Source organism: Neodiprion pinetum, chromosome 1, assembly GCF_021155775.2.
Source record: "Neodiprion pinetum isolate iyNeoPine1 chromosome 1, iyNeoPine1.2, whole genome shotgun sequence".
NCBI classification, from domain to species: domain Eukaryota; kingdom Metazoa; phylum Arthropoda; class Insecta; order Hymenoptera; family Diprionidae; genus Neodiprion; species Neodiprion pinetum.
Genome location: NC_060232.1, coordinates 3,946,427 through 3,970,282, shown reverse-complemented (window position 1 = coordinate 3,970,282; position 23,856 = coordinate 3,946,427). Strand labels below are relative to the sequence as shown.

At 43.6% G+C, this 23,856-nt stretch overlaps 1 protein-coding gene across 7 annotated transcripts in view; it reads left to right on the top strand.

The window, feature by feature from the left end:
* The window catches only part of LOC124224723 (glutamate receptor ionotropic, kainate 2), an 89,947-nt gene that overhangs the window by 50,469 nt on the left and 15,622 nt on the right, over window positions 1–23,856 (top strand). For 5 of the 7 annotated variants that reach the window (XM_046636903.1, XM_046636907.1, XM_046636906.1 and 2 more), the window contains exons 4-13: window positions 3,970–4,221; window positions 5,450–5,625; window positions 6,410–6,463; window positions 8,186–8,350; window positions 9,271–9,423; window positions 13,806–14,009; window positions 15,650–15,853; window positions 18,492–18,596; window positions 21,068–21,247; window positions 23,133–23,270. In XM_046636903.1, coding sequence (XP_046492859.1) covers window positions 3,970–4,221; window positions 5,450–5,625; window positions 6,410–6,463; window positions 8,186–8,350; window positions 9,271–9,423; window positions 13,806–14,009; window positions 15,650–15,853; window positions 18,492–18,596; window positions 21,068–21,247; window positions 23,133–23,270 — 1,631 coding nt within the window. Of the gene's footprint in view, window positions 1–3,969; window positions 4,222–5,449; window positions 5,626–6,409; window positions 6,464–8,185; window positions 8,351–9,270; window positions 9,424–13,805; window positions 14,010–15,649; window positions 15,854–18,491; window positions 18,597–19,700; window positions 19,959–21,067; window positions 21,248–23,132; window positions 23,271–23,856 lie in introns of all 7 variants that reach the window. The other 2 variants (XM_046636910.2, XM_046636909.1) reach the window with 2 other exon arrangements.

The following is a 23,856-nucleotide window of genomic DNA, read 5'->3' as shown; positions in this document are numbered from 1 at the left end:
GCTTATCCCAGGTGAGATATATTATTCGATGCAGAAGACGATGGGCCCTTCTTTAAAGGCGTTGTAAATTAGTCAATATCGCCCAGAAACCTGGGGGGTAAAAGCTCGGAGCTTGCAGCGCGTTCGAAGAGACTAAGTGAGCGCGAAGCGCCGAGAGTAAATTCCATTTCCCTGTCCATCTTCTTCTCTCTTTGCCGCAATCTCCCTTTAGCTCTGAATAACCAGGTTCGGTTCGTCCTTCGGGAACGAGCCTTGTTTTCAATGATAATAATTTTTATTTTCCTTGCACGCCGCGTCGAGTCGCGATGTAACCGAAAATTCAACTTGAGCTTATTTTCAGAACCACCGAGCAAAGGGAACGCGTGATAACCAAATATACATTATATATATATATATGTACCTACTCGGGGTATGTATAAACTGGATGCAAAGTATCGATGCAGCCGAAATTCTAAACCCAGATGTAAATACACGAGTCCGGGACGAAAGCGATGTAGAAATATAAAAGGGATGAATATACAAAGGGGAGAAGAATTTTCGCAATATCTTAGCCGAAAGCACACAAGTGGAGATACAGGGAAATATAAAAATAAAAAAAGAATCTCACACCCTTACAGAGAAAGTTGCGTTGAAAAAAAGAACATCGCAAAATTCAAAGTTTTTCATGTCCACCAGATTATGGTGTAAAGGGGGAAAATTTTTAATGGTCAAATAAAAGGGGGATAAGAAATAGAAGAAATGTAATAATAGAATTACCCGATGCAATTATCTCTGGAGGACGGATTTTCGTGTAGATATATCGTGACAATACGATTTCATTCGACTGATTTCACGTCACCTTTTCCACACGAGAGTGTCGCTGCGATTAATTATAACGCCTTTTGCTCCTGGAAATATCGCGAGGAATTCGCGGAGGCTGGGCAGAGATGAAATTTGCAAAACGGCGTACGCTTGCTTTCCGGGTTGTTGCGGGGCGACGCTTTTACTCTCTACTCTACGTGCGATGTGTCGTTTGCATAAGTCAAGAGCTCCGCGGGCCGGTTCCAGGGACGAAAATACGCGACAAGTCTCGGGAGGCTTCTTGTTGCAGAAATCTCCGAGGTTCGCGATCCTGGGACTCGAGTTATCCAGCCCTGCGGTGTTTGCCCTGCGTTTCGCGTATGTTTAGGGCGGATCGCAAGCTATCCTCTGACGGCTCTTTCGCCTCGTGTAACGACCCTCCACCCCCAACCCCTGAAATACGGCAGCTTGGGTAAATAAAAATGTACTCTAGGTAGGAAACCCGTTCGCTATCAGCTATTCCTCTCTTAGGAAAAAACCGGACGCCGAATTTCAATCTTCGCGAACTTTTGGCTACATTTTTCTTCAACGTTGTGCACAGATTTAGACACGTAGGTATAGGAAATGAATTCACTGCGATAAAAAAATTATTAGAAAGGTTCAACGTACAAGTTTTCAGAAACTTGGTTGTGAGGATTACGTGATTTGGTAACATTCTCAGGATAGATGGAAGAAAAAATTACCATGATTGAAATAATGTTTATCGTTGTATGACAAACGAATGCGATGTTTTCCATCCTTCAATACAATTTTTAATACAATTTACGTCATTTACATATAATACATAATCATTTTTAAAAGTTTAATAATCTTTGCCAAAATTTTGATACCGGAAATTCATTGAGAGGTTGATATGTTCAGGTTACTAAAAATCGAATTTATAATTTTTCCAATCTGACATACTTAACACATTTTTATACGGAGACACGTTTCGCAATTGGAAAAAAAAGTTGCTCTCCAACTGAACTTGTGAATATCAAACTTGTTGTTATATACTTCCGGTTAATTGGCGACAGTTTTTGATGAATCCTGAAGAGTGTGCAGCCGTTGATCCTTCGTTCATCCACAGTTGAGTTAGCTACTGTTCCTCTGGATTATAAGAATTGAAAGAAAAAGTTAAAATTCCATTTCACATTGAATGTATTTCGCATATTATTCGAAGCGATTTCAAGACAAAAGACCGGCTCTAAACGCCTCGGGAAAGAAGGGATAAAAAAGATAAGAAATACGCAAGTTTTTCTCGAGTTTTGAGCATTCAGCCTACGGCCGTTATATCTATAATATATATATATATATATATGTATATATTTGCATCCTTATTCCAAGTGAGATATGGAAATTATTTTATACATTATTCCCGACGAGTCCTCGCTAAAAGCGAATCGCCTACTTCTTCCTCCTTCGAAGGATTTCTCCTTTCAATTCTCACATGAACCGACTTTTGCTCGCCTCAGATCTCGGAGAATTGAAAAGGTCCTTTTTTGTGGAACAACTTTTCAGGCTTCTCGTGTTGTTGACGATACAGCTCAAGGATTAGATGACGTCGCAACATCCTTTATTCCTTCCCTTTTCATAGTCACCCCCATGTTTTAGACGACAAGCCCAAATCCTGTTATTTCTCCGGCGTTTCTCTGCTATCTGCTCTCCTAGTTTGTGTTTACTGTTATTACAAGTTGAAAACTTTCCGGGTTTGCACAACGAAGGACGGGTTAAGATTATTACCATGTAGTAAAGGGGCAGCCTGCACTAACTTCCTGCAAAATTTCGGATCGCGAGTAAAATTTTGTCGATGAGGGAATATAAAGCAATCGCTTCCGATTAAATGAAGTTACGCAAATTTCGGTTGCTGAGAATTTTGTCAGCAATGCCAACGCGCTTCATCGATTTCTAGAATAGCGTGAGAATTTTTAGGCACATTTTATTTGGCAGACAGGGAAGGTCGTTGGAACATTTCTATCCCATTCATTTCGCGAAATGGGATAAAGAAATTCAATGATACGTGGTTTTTATGTAAGAGAAAAAGAAAGAGTCTAAAACTTTCCCCAAATAAAATATCCACACTCGGATTCCTCGAACCGAGCGGCGCGGGTTCAAAAACTAGATGGAAAATATGATTATGGAGAATAAGAAGATGAAGAAAAGGGAGAGGAGAGCGAACATTTCCCTTTCTCTTTTTCTCGGAATTCAAAAACGTCGAGCATCTCAGCCACGCGAAACTCCGCCATTCTCTCGAAGAACCGCGAGCTGAAAAATTCGCCAACAACGGGTATTAAAATTGGATACGCATCCGGATTTTCTTGAGGTAAAGGGAGAAGTTTGACGGGATAAATCCCTGCGGTCGGGAGAAAAGCGGTCGGCTTTCGACGCCGGTTTGAGCTACCCTGATGGCGTATTTAACAGCGCTTTTTGGGCACCTGCGGAAAACAGAGACTGCCGACGAAAAGCAGCGGCGGTGCTCCGTTTGTCTGCCGGGAATATTTACCCTCCTTGAAATGGCCCGAAGCTTCATTCTCGAGGGTCGTATCGCAACGACGGTCTGAATTGATTATCCGAAGAAAGAACCGAAGGGATTCCTCCGTTGCCGGAGAGCGAAGGTCACGAATAGACCGGAAGTAGCCGCATAAAACCACCGTCAATCCGGCCGCTCCTCCTGCGGGATGATAAAATATTTATCGTCTTCGCGCCGGGTCGTTGGTTCACGTCCGGCTGAGGAGAACCGGCGACCGGAATTCGGCCGACCTTATCTACGATGAACCCGCGTAACTATCATCGATTTTCACCAACTGCGATTCGCCTATCTGCTCGGCGAATCGCGATACCGCGAATAGACCGAACACGTGGAAACGAGTGCCGGGCGCGTGATGCCGGAAAAGAAGGATCGTGGCTGCGACGAAACGGAAGCGTGAACGTCGACGATCTGGAAGTGAAATTCGTTCACCGAGATTCTCTGTTTCTGCAAAATAATTCAGTTTTCTCGAAGGAATCGAAGTATCGTATTTGTGAATAATTTGATCCGTGAAATATTGTTTTATGACTTCCTGCTGTCGCTATTGGATAAATAAGAAACGAAAATTGACAAAAACGACGATTTTTACTCTATTTACTCAGGTTTTTCTCTTTTCGTTGCAGCTTGCAAGCAGCTTTCAAGGTCGGTGCAGGGTATCTTCGGGCCATCCGACCCTCTGCTGGGGGCTCACATTCAGAGTATCTGCGAGGCGTTGGACGTGCCGCACCTGGAGGCGAGAGTTGACTTCGAGCCGACGTTCAAAGAATTCAGTATAAACCTCTATCCGGCCCAGGATCATCTGAACAGGGCGTTCAAGGACCTGATGTCCTTCCTGAACTGGACGAGAGTGGCGATTATATACGAGGAAGATTACGGTAAGTCGATCCTTATCCCGAATCGACCGCATCGAATATCTCGAGAAACCGAATGATCGATGCTTCGTAAAGTCCACGCTAAATCGAGTTCTCAGTTCTGTATTAACTGGTCAAAAACCGATGCAACTGAGCCAAAGACGGAGTGCCCAAGTTCCCCATGCCTGATCCTGCAGCGTCCTCGGGGTTTTCACCAACTATTTGCAGAGAGGGAGAATTTGCACCAAAATGGAACCGGCGAAGCGGTTTCCCGGGCTCTCAAGGTTCGGAGAGTCATGAAGGGAGCTGGAAGGATGAGGTCGCCGTCATAAATCTCGCCGCAACAAGACACTAACTCGAAATCTCCCACGTGGGGGAGTCTCGTTCCTCATCCTCCCCCCCCCCCCCCCCCATTCCGTCTTCTTCGTCCCCTTCATCTCCCTCGTTCCTCGTCTTTGCTCAGCGGGACACACAGTTGTTCATCCCAGTTATCGCGCCGGAGAGCAACCAGAGAAATATTGGACGGGGTCGGTCGGAGACCGAAGCGAATGGTTATTATTTTTCAATCTCGGTACTCTTTTAACAGCCCCGAGGGGCGCCTCTTCTTCTTCGAGTTCCTCCAGTGTGAAATTTGTTGCCTTCTTCTCCGGCGATATCTCTTCACCCGGTATCCTTTCTCCAGTTTCTTACACCGCAGGATCAGGTCCGGCAGCACGTTCCAATTTCCGACTTCCGCCAACTACGCGCGACTGTGACAATTATTATTCCTTATATTATTGGAGCCCGAATTGCCGAAGGCGCGCGGCAAGCTACGCCGTCTCGAAAATGAAACAGGAAGAGTACGAAGCGGCTCGTAACTAGCGGCACTAAACCCGGACGAATAAGACGTGACAGAAAAATCTGGGGAGAACGTGAGGGGATTTCAAACTACGTGACTGTCCGCCCTGCTTCCTCGACCACGAGTCTAAGGCTTGAACACCGGCTTCCGGTTTGATTAAAAAAGCATCGATCAAATCGGAATGCTGCAATGACGGCACCAAGAGCTTTCAGGCATTGGCCTCCGGTTTATGGATACGTACGTCTAGATTATATCCCCCGGATCCGGGAGAGGATGTGGAAAACTAATCGAGATATGACAACGGCAAAGTGGCTTTTCTCAGGGTAGCTATTTTCTGGTAGACGTCCAAACTGCGGGGAGCCTCTTTTCTCATTTTCTTCTTCTTCTTCTTCTTCTTCCTTTTCGCTTTTACAGGTCTGTTCAAGCTCCAGGACCTTGTCAAGTCGCCGCCGTCGACGAGGGCGGAGATGTACATCCGACAGGCGGGACCATCCTCGTACAGACAAGTTCTCAGGGAGGTTCGTCACAAGGAGATTTACAAGCTTATCGTCGACACGGATCCGGCGCACATGCAGCAATTCTTCAGAGCGGTAAGAACCTACGCCTTTTTTTACCTAGGAAAAAAATATCCTCCCCGTTTTTTATACACCAAATTTTTTTCCCTCCCACGCGACGAAATCCCTACTTGAGCTTGTTCGCCAGCTCAACTCGAGATTCAAAGAGCGCGCCGGCAAATTCGCTTTTAGATAATACGACGGAGCGACCTTGTGAATAGATGGGAAAATAAACCGCCCGCCATTTTCGAGGGATGCTTTTTGACCGGAGGCTCTCGGTACTTTCGCTCTCTCTTCATCCCCATCTTCGTTATCCTCCAAGGATCGCCGCCCCTCTTCAAGGTCCTTCGGATGCTGGCTGCCAGGACGGTTAGCGAATGCTGCTGGAGATTAATGAAGAGATCGCGCAACGCCCCGTTTACAATTCGGTGATAATTCGATCCCCGACGAAAATGCTTCCAGCCTCTTTCCCTTCTTTTCTCTCCATCCAACCCTCACCCCCCATCGCCTTTCTCCTTGTTATTATTATCATCCCGGTGTTATTTTTACCTAGCATTAATTTAACTTCATCCACTCGATTTCCTTACTTACCCTCGCCCTGCAGTCAACATTTTCCCCCTTATCTCGATTCTTCTTGATCGGCAGCGCGCTGAAAACGATGATGATATTCCATTTCGCATACTAATTAATTACTGGAGGCGAGTGAGGGCGGCGGCGGGCAATTTCTTTCTATGTGCATATATATATATAAGTATGAATTTTTTTTTCTCTCATTTTTCACGCTCACGTATTCTTTTTTCCGTTTTCTTCTCTGCTTCAGATACTTCAGCTGCAAATGAACGACTACAGATACCACTACATGTTCACAACCTTTGTAAGTATATATACATGTATACACCGAACCAATTGTAATTAGAAAAGAAATTCTCCTCCCAATTTGTCGAATTCACTTTCCTCGCGTGCTTGAATTTCCGTATCGCTCAAGATACCAGCCCGCGGGTTTTTCCCTTGCAAAATTTTTATTTCTTTTTTTTATATTATTATTTCTTACTTCACATCCCTCCGCGAACAAAAAGGGACAATCTGGAATTGAACACCGTTTTCAGAATATTATTTCCCCTCTTTTATACCAACGGAGTAAAAACCCAGTTTTAATTTCTCTGCAGAAGCAGCGCCAGCAGGAATATTTAATACATAAGCTTGGTTGGTTATAATTATCACTCCTGCCGAAGGATATCAGATGAAAATTCACTCCCTCTTGACTGCAGTGGCTCCTCAGAGACAAGCTCGGTTTCCCTTTATCTAGTCTTGATAGCCGTAAGTAGTAAAATGGGTTAGAAAGAGGTTGAAAGAAAGAATGTAAAATACTTGACCGACTGATTCGAGCCTCGTTTAGTATCGCGATTGTCAAGTTATTTCACCCGCGGCATTGCCTCTGCAAAGTCTGATTATCCGCGAAGCGTTATCCATTGTGCTTGATCTATGCAGTAGGTACCTACCTACGATCGAACTCTGAATATCTTTGATGCGACGCTGAAATTGCATACCGCGCGTGCAAGCTCAGAGGGTCTGCTTGCGGCGTGGGCACGAGGCCAAGAGTGGCTTCCACGTCACTTTCGCATCCTGGATTAATTGTAATTATCGTTATTGGTTTCTCGGAGTTAACCGCGAGCTTATTGCATTTGGAAACAAGCGAAATCCACGAATCGCGAAACTTTAACGCGGCCAGACCGTCTGGCTGGAAAATAACGGAACCTGTAACGACGTTGTACGTTGGTTCGTTCGAGCGCAGCTACACTGCGGACATCTATCGGGGAAGTACGAGAGAAAATCCACTGCATGACGTATGCTCGAGAATATCGCGGAAATATCGTGTCAGACATTTTCCGTTGTGAGATAAATTTAGCTGGGTATGTAATCCGATTCGAAACTTGAGATACCACGTCTGGTCCGATAAAATCGATCAACCAATTAATACGGTCGTATATTTTTTTCTGGGTTATTCAGAGAGGGGAAAAGGGAAGGAAAATTTGACCCGATACATCTGCAGATCGATGAAACGAATAGATGGGAGAAATTGGGAATCGAGGTGAAGGGAAGAAGCGGATTGTGCAGTGGTCGAAAAGCTCGGTAGATGCTGGAGGGATACGAGCTCTGCACGAGCTGAGAGAACGGCTAGCTAGCTATCTTATTGGAATCGGTTCGCCGCAAAATATTTCACGCCAACTTGCCACAGCTTATTTATTTAGTTCAGGGCGCGTTGCAAGCTAGTCGGACTCCTCCTTGAAATACTCGGCGAGACGTCCTCTTCGAAGATTCTTATACACAGTTATACCACAGAGATTTTTCCATCCAGATTTCCCCTTCGTCTCTGAATATTGAATAATGCATTTCTTTTTTCGGATTTTTCTTCTTTTCGTTTTTTTTTCTCCTTTACGGGTCGTAAAGCTCTCGCCGGACGAATTTTATTATATCCCTTTCCCTCTCCTTTAAATCTGTTTGGAAACTGACGTCGGAATTTGCCGACATCTCACGAAGCTTTGTTCTGTATTATTATTCATTTTCTCTATCTCTATATCTTCTTCCCACTTCTCAGGATATAGAAACCTTCGATCTTGAGGACTTCAAGTACAACAGTGTCAACATGACTGCCTTCCGTCTCGTGGATGTCGAGGAACCCAGAGTAGCCGAGGTCCTTAGACAAATGGAGAGGTTCCAGCCGGTTGGTCATGCGATTTTAAACAAAACCGGAGTCATTCAGGTCAGTTCTTAAAATCTGACGCCTCGATGTAGAAAAATTTTTAGAAAAATGTCCCCGTCGTCTATTAAGATCAAGATATCCCGTTGCCGATTCGTCCTTGGTGCTGCAAAGATAATTTTTCGGCTAGTCGAGGGGAGAAGGAAGAGCCGTGAGGGGTGGATTACGCAGAGGTTTCACGGGGTGGAACTTCGCGGCGACGTCTCCTTTGTTCGCCTCGCTGTAATTAAGTCTGGAGTCCCGGAGCGCGCGGCTCTTCAGGCGGAAAGCTCGCGAGTCCCGCTTAAGCTGCAAGCTGGAGTGCCGGAGGTGCCAGATCCCGGTGCAAGCGTCGATGACCGCAGCGGGGATTTTGAGCCGGATTTTGAACCGTAGCCCCGATTTCCTATTCTCATTCCGAAGCCCGCAACCCTCTGCATTCGCATCACGTTTCCATCCAACCAAACCAACCAACCAACTTGCATAGTCCGGGACTTCTCTGCCCGGACAACGGCTCGCAAGCTCCGAATAGAATCGGGAATCGAGGGAAGGACTCGCCTCGATAATCACTGCAGCTACTAAACACCCTCGACTCGTCCTACGGACCTCAACAATTAACTCGGTTTCCACCACGGTTCCACGGTTCCATTCCGAACCCGTTCAAACCATAAAGCATCCCGACCTGCCCGGTGACAATGCTTCGTTGCAGCCGCTTAAATCAGCGGGAATTCACACCGAGGGAATACGAAACAAGAAGCGGTGAATGGTCGTTCTTCTTGCCTCGGGATGAAAAGCATCGTCCGGATCTGAACTTCTCGCATATTTCGTTCGCGTTCGCAAGCTCGGGGCGTTATTCTCGCAGGACGATGAATCCTCGAGATTTTTCTGAAACACGTTTTACTTTATTTTCGGTAAATGTAACCAGTGGTTACCATGTGTTTCAGGCAGAACCAGCGCTCATGTACGACAGCGTTCAGGTTTTTGCCCACGGTCTGGCATCCTTGGACCGAAGCCACGTTCTCAGGCCGGCGAATTTGTCCTGCGACAAGGAAGAACCCTGGGACGATGGTCTCTCACTGTACAACTACATAAACGCCGTACGTATATATAACGTAATAACGCCTCAAAATGTTAACGATTTTGTAACGTTCTCTTGCGAGGTGCAAATTTGGGCGTCCTGCAGGACGGAACTTGACGGAGAAGAAGAAGAATAAATACCCGGAGAAAGAACGGGCGTGAAAATATATGCCGCATATTTAAACCGGGATGTTGGGAGTGAGAAACGGAGAAAAATGTATGCGTGTACGGGAGTTGAAAATATGGCGTATAACTCCTCGTGAGAATCGCTCGAGGAACGGGTCGACCCGTTTTTTTCTTCCCTTATTCCTTTACTCATTTCCTTCCTTCGTTCCTCAGCTCTTCTCCGTACCTGTAACCTTTATTCCACAGCCGTCTGAAAGGTTTCTCTTATTTACATCTGCCTATATCAGCGCCCCGCAAGCCGAGAAACGAGGAGCCTTAATCGGGCCGAGATTTACGCGAGAACTGTGCCAGCCTGGGAAATCCTTTCTCGCCGTTATAACAATCTTACCAAAGCTCAGCTTTTCAAGCCTATTTATCTTACTCTCTGATTTAATCAACGGATTTGCGTAGGTTTAATAATTATATTATATAGACAGACGTGAAAAGCGGATTCGAACGAATTTCGCGTACCTTTTGCCAATTAGTCACCGGGCTCTTGTTGTTTGCCTTAGAAATTCAAGAATCGGAAGTTTGAAGCACTAACTGTCTTTCTTTTTCTTTTTTTTTTCACCTTTTTCGATCTTTGCCGTCAAAGGGAGAAAGGACAAAAGTAAAATCAAGAACACCGAAGAAAACATATAACAAGAAAGTCTTTTGCGGGGGTCCGGAATCGCTTCGCGAGTCACTCGATGATGCTTATTTTTCTTTTTCTCTCTACTCCTCATTTGCCCCACTATCTTTCTCAGCTTCGTCTCGTTCCCCCGCGTCTCTTTCACTCACTCACTTCGTCCAGCTCCGTGGGGTTATTTTACTTTCTTGTTCACCGGGAAAAGTTTGTTTCCTACTTTTTCAAGGCCTATTTAACAGCCTCTTGAGATCAGCAGCCTTTTTCGTCCTCAACTTCGGCGTCCTCGAGAGACGGCATTTTCCTCTTCTTCTCTACTTGGTTTATTTCGCTTCATTCGGCAACGTTTTCTTTTTTTTTTCTCTTTCCCTTTTTTCCTCATAGCTTACTTTTTTCTGTTTTTTTTTTCTTCTTTTTTTTTTTTTGTTTTTTTTTGTTTTGTTTTCTCTTTCCGTGCTCTGTACTCACTTTACGTCGACACACTCGCTCAACTGACGGAGACGTGACGTCGAGTTGGTCGTTTGCTCGCTCGCAATACCTTTCAAAGTTTCGTAATGACATTTCACCGTATAAAAATTTCCCCCCTAGTAACCTCCGCACTCTTCAACAACATACGTAATTCCTGAAAAGCACCGAAGTACTCAACGAAATTCTCCCCGAATTATTCAATTATTTTGTATAAATTTATACACCGCCATATATATATATATACGTGTACACAGGTATACATATGTGTGTCATATTCGAGACTTCATATTCGAACTGGATACATTTTTTTATTCATTTTTTTTTTTCACATATGAACAAATTTTATGTTCGTTTTTTGTACACAATATTCCATGTCGAGTAAATTCCTTTCGTAGCTCGAAAATTCAGTTGGAGTACGTAATTCCGAATTTGCGTATCGATCGAGAGATAAGGTTGTATGATCTGTAATCGAGGGAATCAATTATTCCACGCTGTTTGGATGACGCGAACGGGGTTTTGGGTAATTTAATAAAGCGAAGCGAGCGAGAAGAGGCTACGGATTCTCCCTGAAGCGACGGTGGATGCTTGCGATAATAATTAATACGCAAATTGAAGGTCGTTACGGTATTCCAGCATCCTCTCTCGCTCGAGATCCTGGCATCGCTGCGGCTCCTCATCCGTTTACATTCTGCAGGGCAGTTGGTCCTTCGAGAGGATCGGGCGATGGGTCAAATGTCGAGAGACGGGCGCGATCCTGATTGTCAAAGACGGGAAGCCGGCGGGATTCCCGATGGAAACGGGATCGAATCCCTCGCAGTTTCCCAAATGCGAGAATCTCGAAGACGGAAATTTCCACCCGGCTTCCTAAATCTTTCTCCATCCTTTCCCCTCGTCGTATAAAGCGGTAAAAGATTCACCATGCCCTTTTTTGTTTAAAGAAATGATGTATTATGATACGATAAAATCGATGCAAAAATACATAAAAGATAAAATTTGCAAGCGAATCGTAACGAGCGGATTATCCCTGAATGGCGACCCGATCGCAGCGATATAAAAGCTGACTGTTTTTCATTTGTTTCTTTATTTTGCGAACAAATTTTCCCCCGAGAGTGTACACCGAGGTAAAAATAATATGCGCGCAGTTATCGTTGATGAATATAAATGAGCGAAACGCGAGTCTTTGCGAAAGAAAAGTTTTCCCTGACTCGCATGTACTTGAGACGAAAGCATGACGGATAGGAAAAATCCTAAGTACAAAAAGTTTATCACACGTGTATGTGTAAGGTTGTTTTCTGTGAGTAAACAATTTAATCGTAAAGATTTAAGACTCGGGACACGACAAAACGGGATTCGTACGAATCGAAGATACGAGAAAAAAGAAATGTATTTTGGGTAAATCATCCGGAGGAAACTGAATCCATACGACTGGGCGTAAAAATTCATAGCAAAAAAAGAAAACGAAAAATGCGGGAGTGGATTGAAACGCGTGGACGAACTAGAAAGCCGTCAAGAGTTTTCATAAAAGTTATAATTGGTTTCGGATTTCGACGAGGTGAAAGAAAAGAGAAAATAGAATAAAGAAGAAAGATTCGTTTTACTTTTCATGGTAAATCGCCGCATATGAAAGGCAGAAAGTGACGTCTCCTTCGCTATTTTATTAAATTTATGGCTAGAACGCGCGATATGTGATAATAATCCTTGCGGTGCTTGCAGAAATGGCGATGCTGATTAATTATCTCGGGTTATTCGGTGCCTCGTTGAATTATTGTTATCATACAAGGCAATTGCCGTGAGAATGTAAATGCGGATATTAGCATTTTAATTAAAAGAATTCTCTCTGTCTATCGCACTTTCATTTTTTCACTAAAAAAATAGAAGCTACGTTCAGTTTGAATTCGAAAAAAGTTTTCGATGTAATCGACGCGCAAGTTTATATTTTGTACCGATTCATTCGACGTGAGGTAATCGCTATTTTTCAACTATCTCAATTTACTAAATTTTTCTTTATTCGGCTGACAATGCCGGGAAAATTCCTGGCTGTCATACGCGTTGAACAGTGTGATGCAATTTTGACTGGGGAGAATTTTAACCGCGCAAATACCGACTCGGGTGCATAAACCAGAGGTTAAATATACCTCCGCGGAAGTTGTACGCGGGTCAAGTGTAACTTGGGAACCGCGGTAAACACCGTCGTCTTGGTTTAATTAAACAAAGATTTGCACAGCGGTTAAGATGAGCTATTCCGTAACCTGCCTGGAAGATTATTAACCCTTGTGACTTAGCGCTTTAATCTCGGCGTATGCGTTGAAATTGAATTTCAACTATGGCTTTGCCGAAAATTAATATAAATATCAAAGACCTTTCTCGCGTCGGAGGAAACAAAACTGATTGGGCGACGAATTTTTCCGAAATCGCAATTCGCGACGAGGACACGCTCGGTAACCGAAATTCGTGGGCGTGAATTTATGGCGGCGACACTGAGTGACAATGAGCATAAGTCACCCTTCCCTGGGGATCGGGGATAAATCTTGGCGTGCAATTAACGTCGAAATCCGGAACTTGAAAGCGACGCGCGTGTATCATGCGGCCATTTGGTGCCGAGCTTTCACTCGCAACAACTTGGCTCGTCTCTATCTTCTTTTTTATCAACATTTCAATTCGACTTTTTCGTTATTTTCTCCCGCGTCTAGATCAAGAAATGAATAAACAAGTACAAACCGATTCGCCGGGTAAAGAGGAAGAGACGATTTTCAATTAAACCTCGAGTCTTTGCCCAGCAGCTGCGGGAAATTAATGTAACAAGTTCCTACGTACAAACCAAATACACCGGATCGATGAATTCAGTAATTTTCCGCTTTTTCAACTCCTTGAGTCGGCCAATTATGCATGTATATAATACTCGAGCGGTGAAATATTATTTGCTATGAAAAATGCCCTCAGCGAGCGATCGCGGCAAAGAAAGATAAACAGGGTATGATATTGGAGGAGGAAGTGGAAACTATATTAATATTATGTCTCGGGGTTGATTGCCAATTAAATAAAGAAGCGGTGAAATATTTGCTCGACGTCAGGTTCGTCGCATTAATAATTCCCGTCGGAAATTTTAGAGCGCACGCATTGACAGATCGGATTTTCGAGTTGCAGGCAGGGATCCACGGCTTGACCGGTCACGTCGAATTCAACGAGGGTAAGCGGAACAACTTTAAACTCGATCTACTGAAATTGAAGAGGGAGGAATTGGTCAAGGTTGGAGAATGGAAGCCGGGCAGCGGAGTAAACGTAACGGATGTCGGAGCCTTCTACGAGACAACCGCGACCAACATCACCCTAGTCGTCATGACCAGAGAGGTATTTTCGCATTTTCGCATTTTCGCATTTTCGATTCACTGATACTTTGCACACGACGATACTTTATTGCCGTTTCTTGAAAACCATTTAAATCACACACCGGCTACAGATATTCGACAATTTCAATCCGGCGATGCCGATCCAATTTCATCCAGCCGACTACGAGCCGCAGTTTCGATAAATTTATCGCCTCGTTGGATTTATAATTTTTAAAAACGCCGAGGCGAAGAAACTCGAACTGCAGGTGGGCCTCGATGAAACGGAGGATTTACAGCCGGGAAAAGTCCCGCGGTTTTCCAAAATAATCCCGGTGAAATTGGATTTATAATTAACGCGTATACACGCGAGGCTCACGCGTCGTGAAAGGATCGTAATAAAAAAAAAAAAAAAAAATTTTTTTTTCAATTTTCCCCCCGCTTCCATCCTCTCTTCTTTTTTTTTCACCTCCGTTGTTATTGCTGCTGCTATTTTGCCGAAAAAATAACGATTCCCGACGGAGGCTTGTAACTAATCACAGGCTTTTTTTCTACTTTTAATTTCTACGCTGTTGTTTTTTTTTTTGTTTAATTTATTCATTTGTTTATTTTTTTGTGTAATCAACTCTCCATTCTGCGCGGTGGATATGCGTGCAAATGATTTTTTCGAGGATATCTTTTCACCGCTCCGTCTTCTACGCGCGGTTCCCTTTTTTTCTTGGCACACTTTGTAACGTTTGACGAAAATTTTCAACGACATTATCATTACCATGCTCTATAGCTTGGGCAATGCTTAAAAACAACGTAAGGTTGCCGGATAATAGGATTGGACGAATTACACTAACCGATTTGACTCAGAAAATTTAGTGAAGTAATCAACGCAGTGAGAAGTAACAACGGGGAAAGTTTCCTAATTGCTTTACTTCCGCGGAACCGTTTAAGGAGTCGCGTCAAAGATCTCGCTACTTATTTAGAAAACATTTTTTTTCTGGATTCAGAAGAATAAAGAAAATTAACGATAATAATAATAATAATAATAATAATGATAACTGCCAGCCTGCGAAACGATCATTTCATAATTGTTTACAAAATATAACTAATTGACACGAGGGTGTCAGGTGGAAATAATTCTGTGAAACCCAGAAGCCCCTGGATACTAAAATCTTTCCCATGTCCCTGATGGGCTGTCGATTCGCTTGGAGGTAATTTAAGTTGTAGTAACTCAATTTGGGGTAAAATCCCGCAGTCCCGAGTCGAAACTTGGTACCTACGGAGGTATGACACGGAATTTCCGTCGTTCGTTCCTTATTCGCGTTCGAAATTCAAACTCGATATGCTACGGGCGAAGTGGCAACACACTTGGAGGGGAACCAATACAGACGTAAGTGGATACGATGTGTCGTCTTTGGAGAGCAAGAACTCGATATTAGCTCCAACTCCGTTTCTCCGCGAGACGGTAGAGGAGGAAAATAGACTTGCCGTTGCGCGCTTTTGCGATACCCGTAATTTCTGCGTTTCGCCGTCAAGATCGGTTTTATTTTGTATTTTGTATAGTTTTTTTTTTTTTTTTTTTTTCTACGGTCCTCTTTTGCCGATGTATCTGTGGTTGGCTGGATTCGGTTTCGAAATATCCTACGTACTGCAACGCGAATTGTCTCGTTGAAGGAGAAGCCGTACGTCATGGTCAAGGAGGACAAGAATTTGACCGGAAACGCCAGGTTCGAGGGCTTCTGCATAGACCTTCTAAAGTGGATCGCTGGCCAGGTCGGTTTCCAATATGCAATACGACTCGTTCCCGATCACATGTACGGAGTATACGATCCGGAAACCAAGGAGTGGAATGGAATCGTTCGCGAGCTTATGGAAAAGGTACGAGTTTGTGTGTGTGTGTGTGTGTGTGGGTGTGTTTGCATCCCTTCAACTTGGTCTACAAATCAGGCAACGTTCAATTCTGTAGAGTGTACAATAATACGAATCTCTGTACAGACTATTTCTACACGACGGATAGAAAAATGAATACAGCAAAGACATATTCGAAATTCTTTGGAGGGAACGAAGGGGGATAAATGTAAAGAATGTAACAGGAACAAGAGTAAAAGTGAAGCAGTCTGATTTAATTTTGCATGCAAAATACTCCAGGCGATAGAAGCTGATGTACGTTTTTTTTTTTCTCCTCCTCTTTTTTCGGTTCACTTCTCTCTCTCTCTCTCTCTCTCTCCTCGATATTAAATTCGTTATGCAAAACGTTCGGCATAAGCGTGTAAAAATGGTACGGCTTATATACACGCCTCGTTCACGTGTTACACGATCTGATTTACGTGTAAAACGCGCCGTCACGAAATGCCAGTTTAAAACAAAAAAAAAAAAAAAAAAATTAGACGAGGAAGGAACAATCTTCGACGAAATTTAACCGAAACGATTCATTGGCTGCGGCTCGCGAATGTCACTCGATCCCTTCCTGCGTAACGGGATTCATTTGAATTGTAAAAGCTCTGTGTTATTAAACAAGATCTCTGACCACCTGCCGCAAGCAAATTGCTCGTCTTTCTTTTTTAAATTTGTTTCCCCCCCCCCCCCCCCCCCTTGCAGAGAGTGTCGTAGCTATAGATAGGGGGGAAGGGGGGTTCAACACCGCGTCGAAGACGTTGAAAAACTTTTAAAATGAACTTTCGAAAGCACGCCGTGCCGCTGAAACTTGTGCAGATCGACCGAACTCGAGCTTTTAACATTCGACCCTTGAAAGTACACTCGCGGTATTTATACGGTGAAAATGATAAAAATTTGTCGAGAATGAACAAGCGAAGAAAGGGGAAAGCTTTCTTCGTCACTCGTTACCGAGACTCGTGCATGTGCGTACATGCTGAGAATAACCAAACGTGATCGATTATTTTTGGCTTGGTGGCCATCCCTAGTATATGCTCGTGACGAAGAAAGTGAGAAGTTAAGGGGAGGCGAGAAATCTTCACGGACTTAACGAGGCGTTGGGACTTTGTGTCGTTAAAGAAGTTCTACAAACGAATCGCGCTGACTTTCAGCCCGGAGAGCAAATAATACGATATTCGAATCGACACCTGTGATCCTTTGAAAATATCTACTTATAAAATATCTGAGATCGGGAGAACGAACCTTTACAGAAACGATAAACGGTGCTGCCTTTTTTTTATTTACACATGAACCAGACGCCCAGCCTTTGAAATCTTGAATACCTTGCAAGATCTGACAACTCAAGCCGTGAGATTTTCTCTGTATAAGACACTTGCACTGGGAGCTGCATTCAGCGGTGCAGCGTGTATAACTAACCACTTTGCGGTGGAAAACGAAAACTCGGAAGCTTTCAAAACGGAACTCTGCGAAGAAAACTCGAGGCAACTCAAGACTCTCTATTCGCATTGAGAAGCTTTTTCGATATTTTTAATTAACATCCAGGCGAGTTGGTACGAAAATAAACACGGATCATTAATCGAAAAATTATACAATCTCTTGTCGATCAACTTGCGCAATAATGCCTGTTTCAATTGGTGTTTTTGTCTTTTTTTCTCTTACATTTTGACCTGACAAATAACAGTGCAAATTTTGAAAAACTAAATTTTACAATTTCTGGAGTTAGAAAAAACGATGATTAATACTGAATTCTATCTTCCTTTATTAGATAATTGTAAGTTAAATACGTCATGATCGAAGAATAGCGGTACTTGAAAACTTTGATGCCTGCTATCGAAGTAATAATTAAACGTAAGCCGTTCCCCGGTGATAATCGAGAAGTTTTGTTTTCACCGGTTTTAATCACGTGCTGCCTCGGAGTTATGAAAAGGCTCTTCAACATTTCAACGACAAGTTTTTTTCACGGCTTTCTACCTGAAACTTTCAAAGTCCCTGGTTCTTTGCGTTGGTACACTACGGCTAATTGCGGGATCAAAGAAACATGAGGAACGAGAAAATCTCCCCATCACTTTCTCCCGCGTGTGTGTTTGTGTGTGTATTTAAATATTGGCAATAGTAAATTCGCTCTTCCATATCCTTTTTTTTAACATGTAGTTTCATTCATTTTTCTTTCTACTGGGGTGAAAAAACAGTCGAGGGAAAAGGAATTTTATTAAAGAAGGCATAGAGATGCCGCCACTTTTCTGATGTATGTGTTACATTAAATTACAGTATTTTGTAATTTTTAATAAAAAATTGGTACAGGCATGTATGAATGGCGCCTCTTGACTCGTACCACAATCCGCTTCTAGACCGAAAAGACGGAGAAAAGTGAAGTGCGGAATTGAAAGACCCTGCAAGCTTCAGTTTCCATGCGGTTTGTGCGGTGTTTGCATTGCGCCTAAATATAGCTGGGTAAGCTGGTCCAGCTGCAGCACTTTTTCACCTTGGCGTTGCACAATGTTGCATTTCGAACGAGAATAAGACTGTAAAATATAAAGCAAAAATGTGAAGTGTCGTTGTTTCAGGATTATAATTCGTCGAAATTTAATTAATTACACAATTATTTTGTGTAAATATTTTTCAGCGAGCTGATCTGGCCGTTGCTTCAATGACGATCAACTACGCGAGGGAAAGCGTCATCGACTTTACAAAGCCGTTCATGAATCTGGGGATCGGAATATTGTTCAAGGTGAGTTGAACTCGCTCAGCTACGCTTGTGTGGTTTCGTGTCGTTTTACAAATTTCACCCTACGTAGCAACTTTTTCAATCACTCCATGCCAATTTTATGGGTCACACGCAGAGTTGGACTGTGAATATCGAGATCACGTATTTCAGCTGGGGATGAACATGCGGCGTCATGATCTTGCTCCACCGCACGGACACGCGGGAGTTATTGATGTAGCATCGGGAAAGATACGACCGTGTCTACCGAACTTGGAAAACTTTCCTTTCTTTCTCGTACAACTCTCTGCTAACCGTCTGAGACGTGAAAAAATGTTTTCAAAAAAGAATATCAACCTTACGACGAACGTCCGTCGCGGTCGACAATCTATCAGCTAGCGATAAGATACTTGTTGAAGAATTCGCGACAAGGTAAAAACGTGAATAAAATCAAGGTTCACAAGTGCCAATTTACTTGTATCCTTCTCATTGTCAACGTGAGAAACGTCGGGAAAAAAATAATCGATCGTGATTTCAACGTTGCTAATTCTGAATTTTTACGATAGGTATCATCAATTTCTGCCAGTGACAGGAAACAAACTGAGCGATGATAATTCACTCGCACATCGTGACGGGTTGGTTAATATGTCACCTGCGGACTCGATCCGCGGTTATATTCAGTGCAATTTTATTGCAGAGCACATCGCTCGATTCGATACAACGTGTCACTGTTAGACACACGGCATTCGAGTGACAAATTGACTCGTTGATATTAATTACCTACTCGGCCGATTATTGCGGTCGTCCGACATTATACGTCGTTGGAAATTGAAACCACGAGTGTTGTTCTTCGGGCTTTGGGTACAATAACAACGTTGACCGTGTCGAGTGTCGCGAAAAATTCACTCGAAAAATCGCGAGGACAACGTCGTTTGATGAAGATAATTTTTTCAAATTTTTCACGGAATTAAAACCCGGCTGTTACAGATGTTTGTCTTCCATTACGTGCCCGGATTAATCATGGGGGGCGGTTTATACTCGGGTTTGAATATCCGCGAGCGTAGGAAAGATCGCGTAAAAGTCGGTGTGCTTCGTTTTGTAATTAAAATATTTTAGTTGATGAAAATTTAGGTGCCCACAAGCCAGCCGACCCGGTTATTCTCGTTCATGAATCCCCTGGCGGTCGAGATTTGGCTCTACGTTTTGGCCGCCTACATGCTGGTCAGTTTCACCCTCTTCGTAATGGCCAGGTTCAGCCCCTACGAGTGGAACAACCCCCACCCCTGCCTAGCAGAGAGCGACGTAGTCGAGAACCAGTTCAGCGTCAGCAACAGCTTCTGGTTCATCACTGGGACATTTCTCAGGCAGGGAAGTGGGCTCAACCCAAAGGTACACTCAACGACACCCGCCGACACTCGACGAGGCCTGCAGTCAGAACCGTTCCAGCGTTTTACGTCTCGCTTATTTCAGGTTATCGCGATAAATCGGTAACCAGAAGCTGCGGGACCTTGCGACATTAATTGTTCGATCCGCGTCTCGATCCGATCGATCAAGTTCGATTTCTCAGACGCGAAAGCTGGCTCTACTCGTGAGAATCACTGGCAGCGAGTATTTATCGAATTTATTATGGTTTTCACGATGACTGAGAAGAAAAAAACGAGAGATAGCTTCAAAATTGCTTCTATAATTGTTTTTATCGTCACGTTGATATCGTTGAATTTTCAATTTTTCAACATTCCGTGGATATCGATTTTCATCGAAAAATCGTTATATTGAATAACTCTTGAAAGAAAAGAATCCGTCTTGTAATGAAATCGACGAAATTTACTAGATTTTTTCATAAATTAGAAGCGATTTGAAATCAAAAATCGATATCTAAACTCGAGTTTAAAACTTCGGTGTATTTTTTCTCGCACTTCAGCTCACAGGTGTAACATCAATTTGAAACATAAACAGTCTGCGTATATTTCCCAGATCAGATTAGCCGATAAAGTGTTCGTTTCAAACCACCAAGCTCCTCAAAATACCACCCTCAATAATCCGACTTGCGATTTCCGACGCGGTTCGACTTTTCGGATTTCGATTGGCCGCGATACAATCTCGCGGATAGTTAAACTGAGGTTTCGGTATTTGTGGATGTGGGTAATTATTTCGCAAGGATCCTCGGGCCAACCGAATCCCTATTTAGCGTGCGAACCTTCGGTAGTTACAATGCGAATAGCCAGCCTCCGGTAGTTTGCCTAACGCGCCCTTCAATATTTGATACAGTTTCTAGGGGCGGCAGGGTTCAGGGGTTAAATTCCCGTCCGAACGGAAGATCGGATCGAAACGCGGGAATCCGTGCATCGTCAACGAATCTCCCCCTGACGTGTGATTATTGTCTTTAAAATATAATTGCGATCAATGCTGCGAGAGATCGAACGATCGAGAGCTGAGATGCACGATGTGAGAATTAATTGGACACGTAATGAGCCAGAGGTTCCTAAAAATTGTCGCAGGTCTCTGGAAGAATGCCGTCGCGTCTCTTCTCCTTCATGAATCCGCTCGCCGTAGAAATATGGCTTTCCATGCTAGGCGCCTACGTCATTGTTTCACTCACCATATGGATCGTGGCGAGATTTTCACCCTACGAATGGGTCGAGCCGCCGCCTTGTCCGAGCTGCAAATGTCCTTTACAGGTAGGCGGGATGCTCCCAATTCGCAGAAAATTTTAACCCCCGAATCCGGTTTGCTCGCGGTTATGTGCACCGAACGACGGAAGAGTTTACAATTTTCGAACGCCCTCTACAAAAACACGACACGGATTGTCAACCCCGAGAAATTGCGGTTGGAGAACAAGAATTCGAAACAGGCGTTTGCATCGCCGCTAATCTTTCGCTCATATTTTGCGATTTTCCCATCTCGCATATCTCTGCCACTCGTTACCTCTCTCCGTGTGTGCGTGTTTCTGTTTCGATTTTTCTTCACACCTCTGCATATTCATTCATTCTACTGGTTCGACTTTCATTGTTATCATCACGCCCCGGGATACCAAGTCGATTTTCACCCTAATCCAACACGACTCTGGCATGGGGGATAAATTGAAAGATGCAAATTGACGATGAAAGCTCGATACCGAGACGGGAGGATGACAAGGTCGGGAAGGATGAGGAGGAGGAAGTGGGTAAAAGTAAAAAGATTAAAGCAGACAGAGGAAAAATAAATAATAAACGAACGAACGAATGAATGAACGAATGAATAATTCAAATTTGTTGAGGACTGAGATTCTCCCGGAGCTTCTGATCGTGGGCGAAGTTAATTTCGATCCCAGCTTGCTTTCTCTCTCTTTCTCTCTCTCTCTTTTGACTCAACTCGGAGTTAGTTACACCGTTCGTTACCCTTCGTTTTTGGACTTTCCTTGTTTTTCTCCTCCTTCCGTGTCCAGGATTCGAGCTCTTGAATGCTTCGCATCTCGCTTCTATCGTTATTCTCCTCGTTTCCCATGGTCTATCCGCACCGCTCTTGTATTGCCCGGAACTATAAGACAGTTTTGTATTTTATACACACACACACACACCTTAGACTGCGTACGTCGCCCTTTTGGTTCGTTAAAACTTTTCCGGGAGCAATACCGTCGGTCCATCGAACTCCTGTTCGACCCGATATCCTAACGACATCTCTTCCCGTACGAGTTTGACCCCGGAATCCATCCTCGAACTCTCAACTTCTGCGTTCCTCGTATATTCTCGGCCTTGTTTCACATTTCTCATCTTCACGATCGCGCGTCGATGCAGGTCGATGCTGAATGTAATAATAACAAGCTCGCATTAATTCTTGAGACAATTTTTGTAACACGAGGGTGTTCGAAGACTGCAAGAAACTTTGGGACTCTCGTTCTTCTTAATTTTCTCACTTTCAAATAGATTTTGCGTTACAAGGTAACGTCACTCTATTTCAAGCTTTTGTACGATGGATAATGGGGGTGAAATACGGGCGAGGAAGATCAAAATATAAATCTCAACCACACGCTGGCAAACCGGATCCACGCGTCTGCTATGTGTTTGCAGAACTGGGTTAATTGGGAAAATACAGGCTCGGTCACGGTTTAATTACTTTCTGGGTAAACTCACTTTTTTTCGATCGACGATCCAGCTAACAGACAAACACGAAAGAAAGCTCTGCAAGCTTTCTCAAACTTCCTGTCGTTTATCCGTAAATGGTTGGTAAAAGAAACGGAAAATTTTCTAGCCTTGAAAATATCATTCGATACTAGAATGCTGTTAAACAAATAAAATCGATTTTCGAATTAATAACGTTAATTCATCCACCGTCGTATCAATATTAAAAATCAAATTTCAAGCGAAAAATAATTAAACCCATATTTTATTACCCGCCTGTATTTTCCCGTTCAACCTTCATCGTTACAGATTCGGCAAAAATTTGATGAAAAATAGTTTAAAATAGCGTTATCCTTGCCGTGATTTCCTGTAGGAGAAGTCAAGGTACTCAGGGTAATTCCTCCAATGTTCGTTGGTGAAATTTCCCACCGCTCGTTATCGTTGACGGTATAAAAATAATTGTCAGGGCGGTCATGTGAGCGCTCTGGAACCGGACAGCGACGACATCCCGTTGCCGAGAACGGTGAACGACTTCACCCTGGCGAACAGCTTCTGGTTTACCGTCGGGACGCTAATGCAACAAGGGAGCGACCTCAACCCGAAGGTAATGCAGCCGTAGCGTGTAACAAGCGTACAACACCGCACCGCGGAGTCGGCTAATACCTGTAATACTCGATTTTATACCCTTCGACGAACTTTCCTCATCCGATCCTCCGCCTCCCGATATCCGCCCATTTCTCATGCTCCGGTCAGCTTCGAATCCGGCAATAAGCAGCTTACAAGTCTCGCCGATGAGTTTAAACATATCGCAAATGGCTTGGGTCACTTTCGTTTTTCCAAACACTCGACTGCTCTACCTTTTTCCTCGATTTCTCATTATTATTTTATATTGAAATTTTTGAGCAAATTTTCTTTCAACGTTTTTTAAAACTCCCAAGGCTTCGGGGAAAAGATGAGAAAGTTTATTCCGCGTGTGATAAGACGTGACGACGTAAGCGTGAAATTCGTATCCAGGCAGCGTTTGAAGTCTCGGTTTTTGCAAAATCAAAATTTTTTTATAAACCGCGTATTGCCAATATCCATAAACGGTGATGACAAATTGAAAAACGGAATTCTCCTTTTCGCAACACGTGTATTCAAGTATTCCGACATCGCCCCGACTTTCTACCGTATCTACACCATCTGGCATT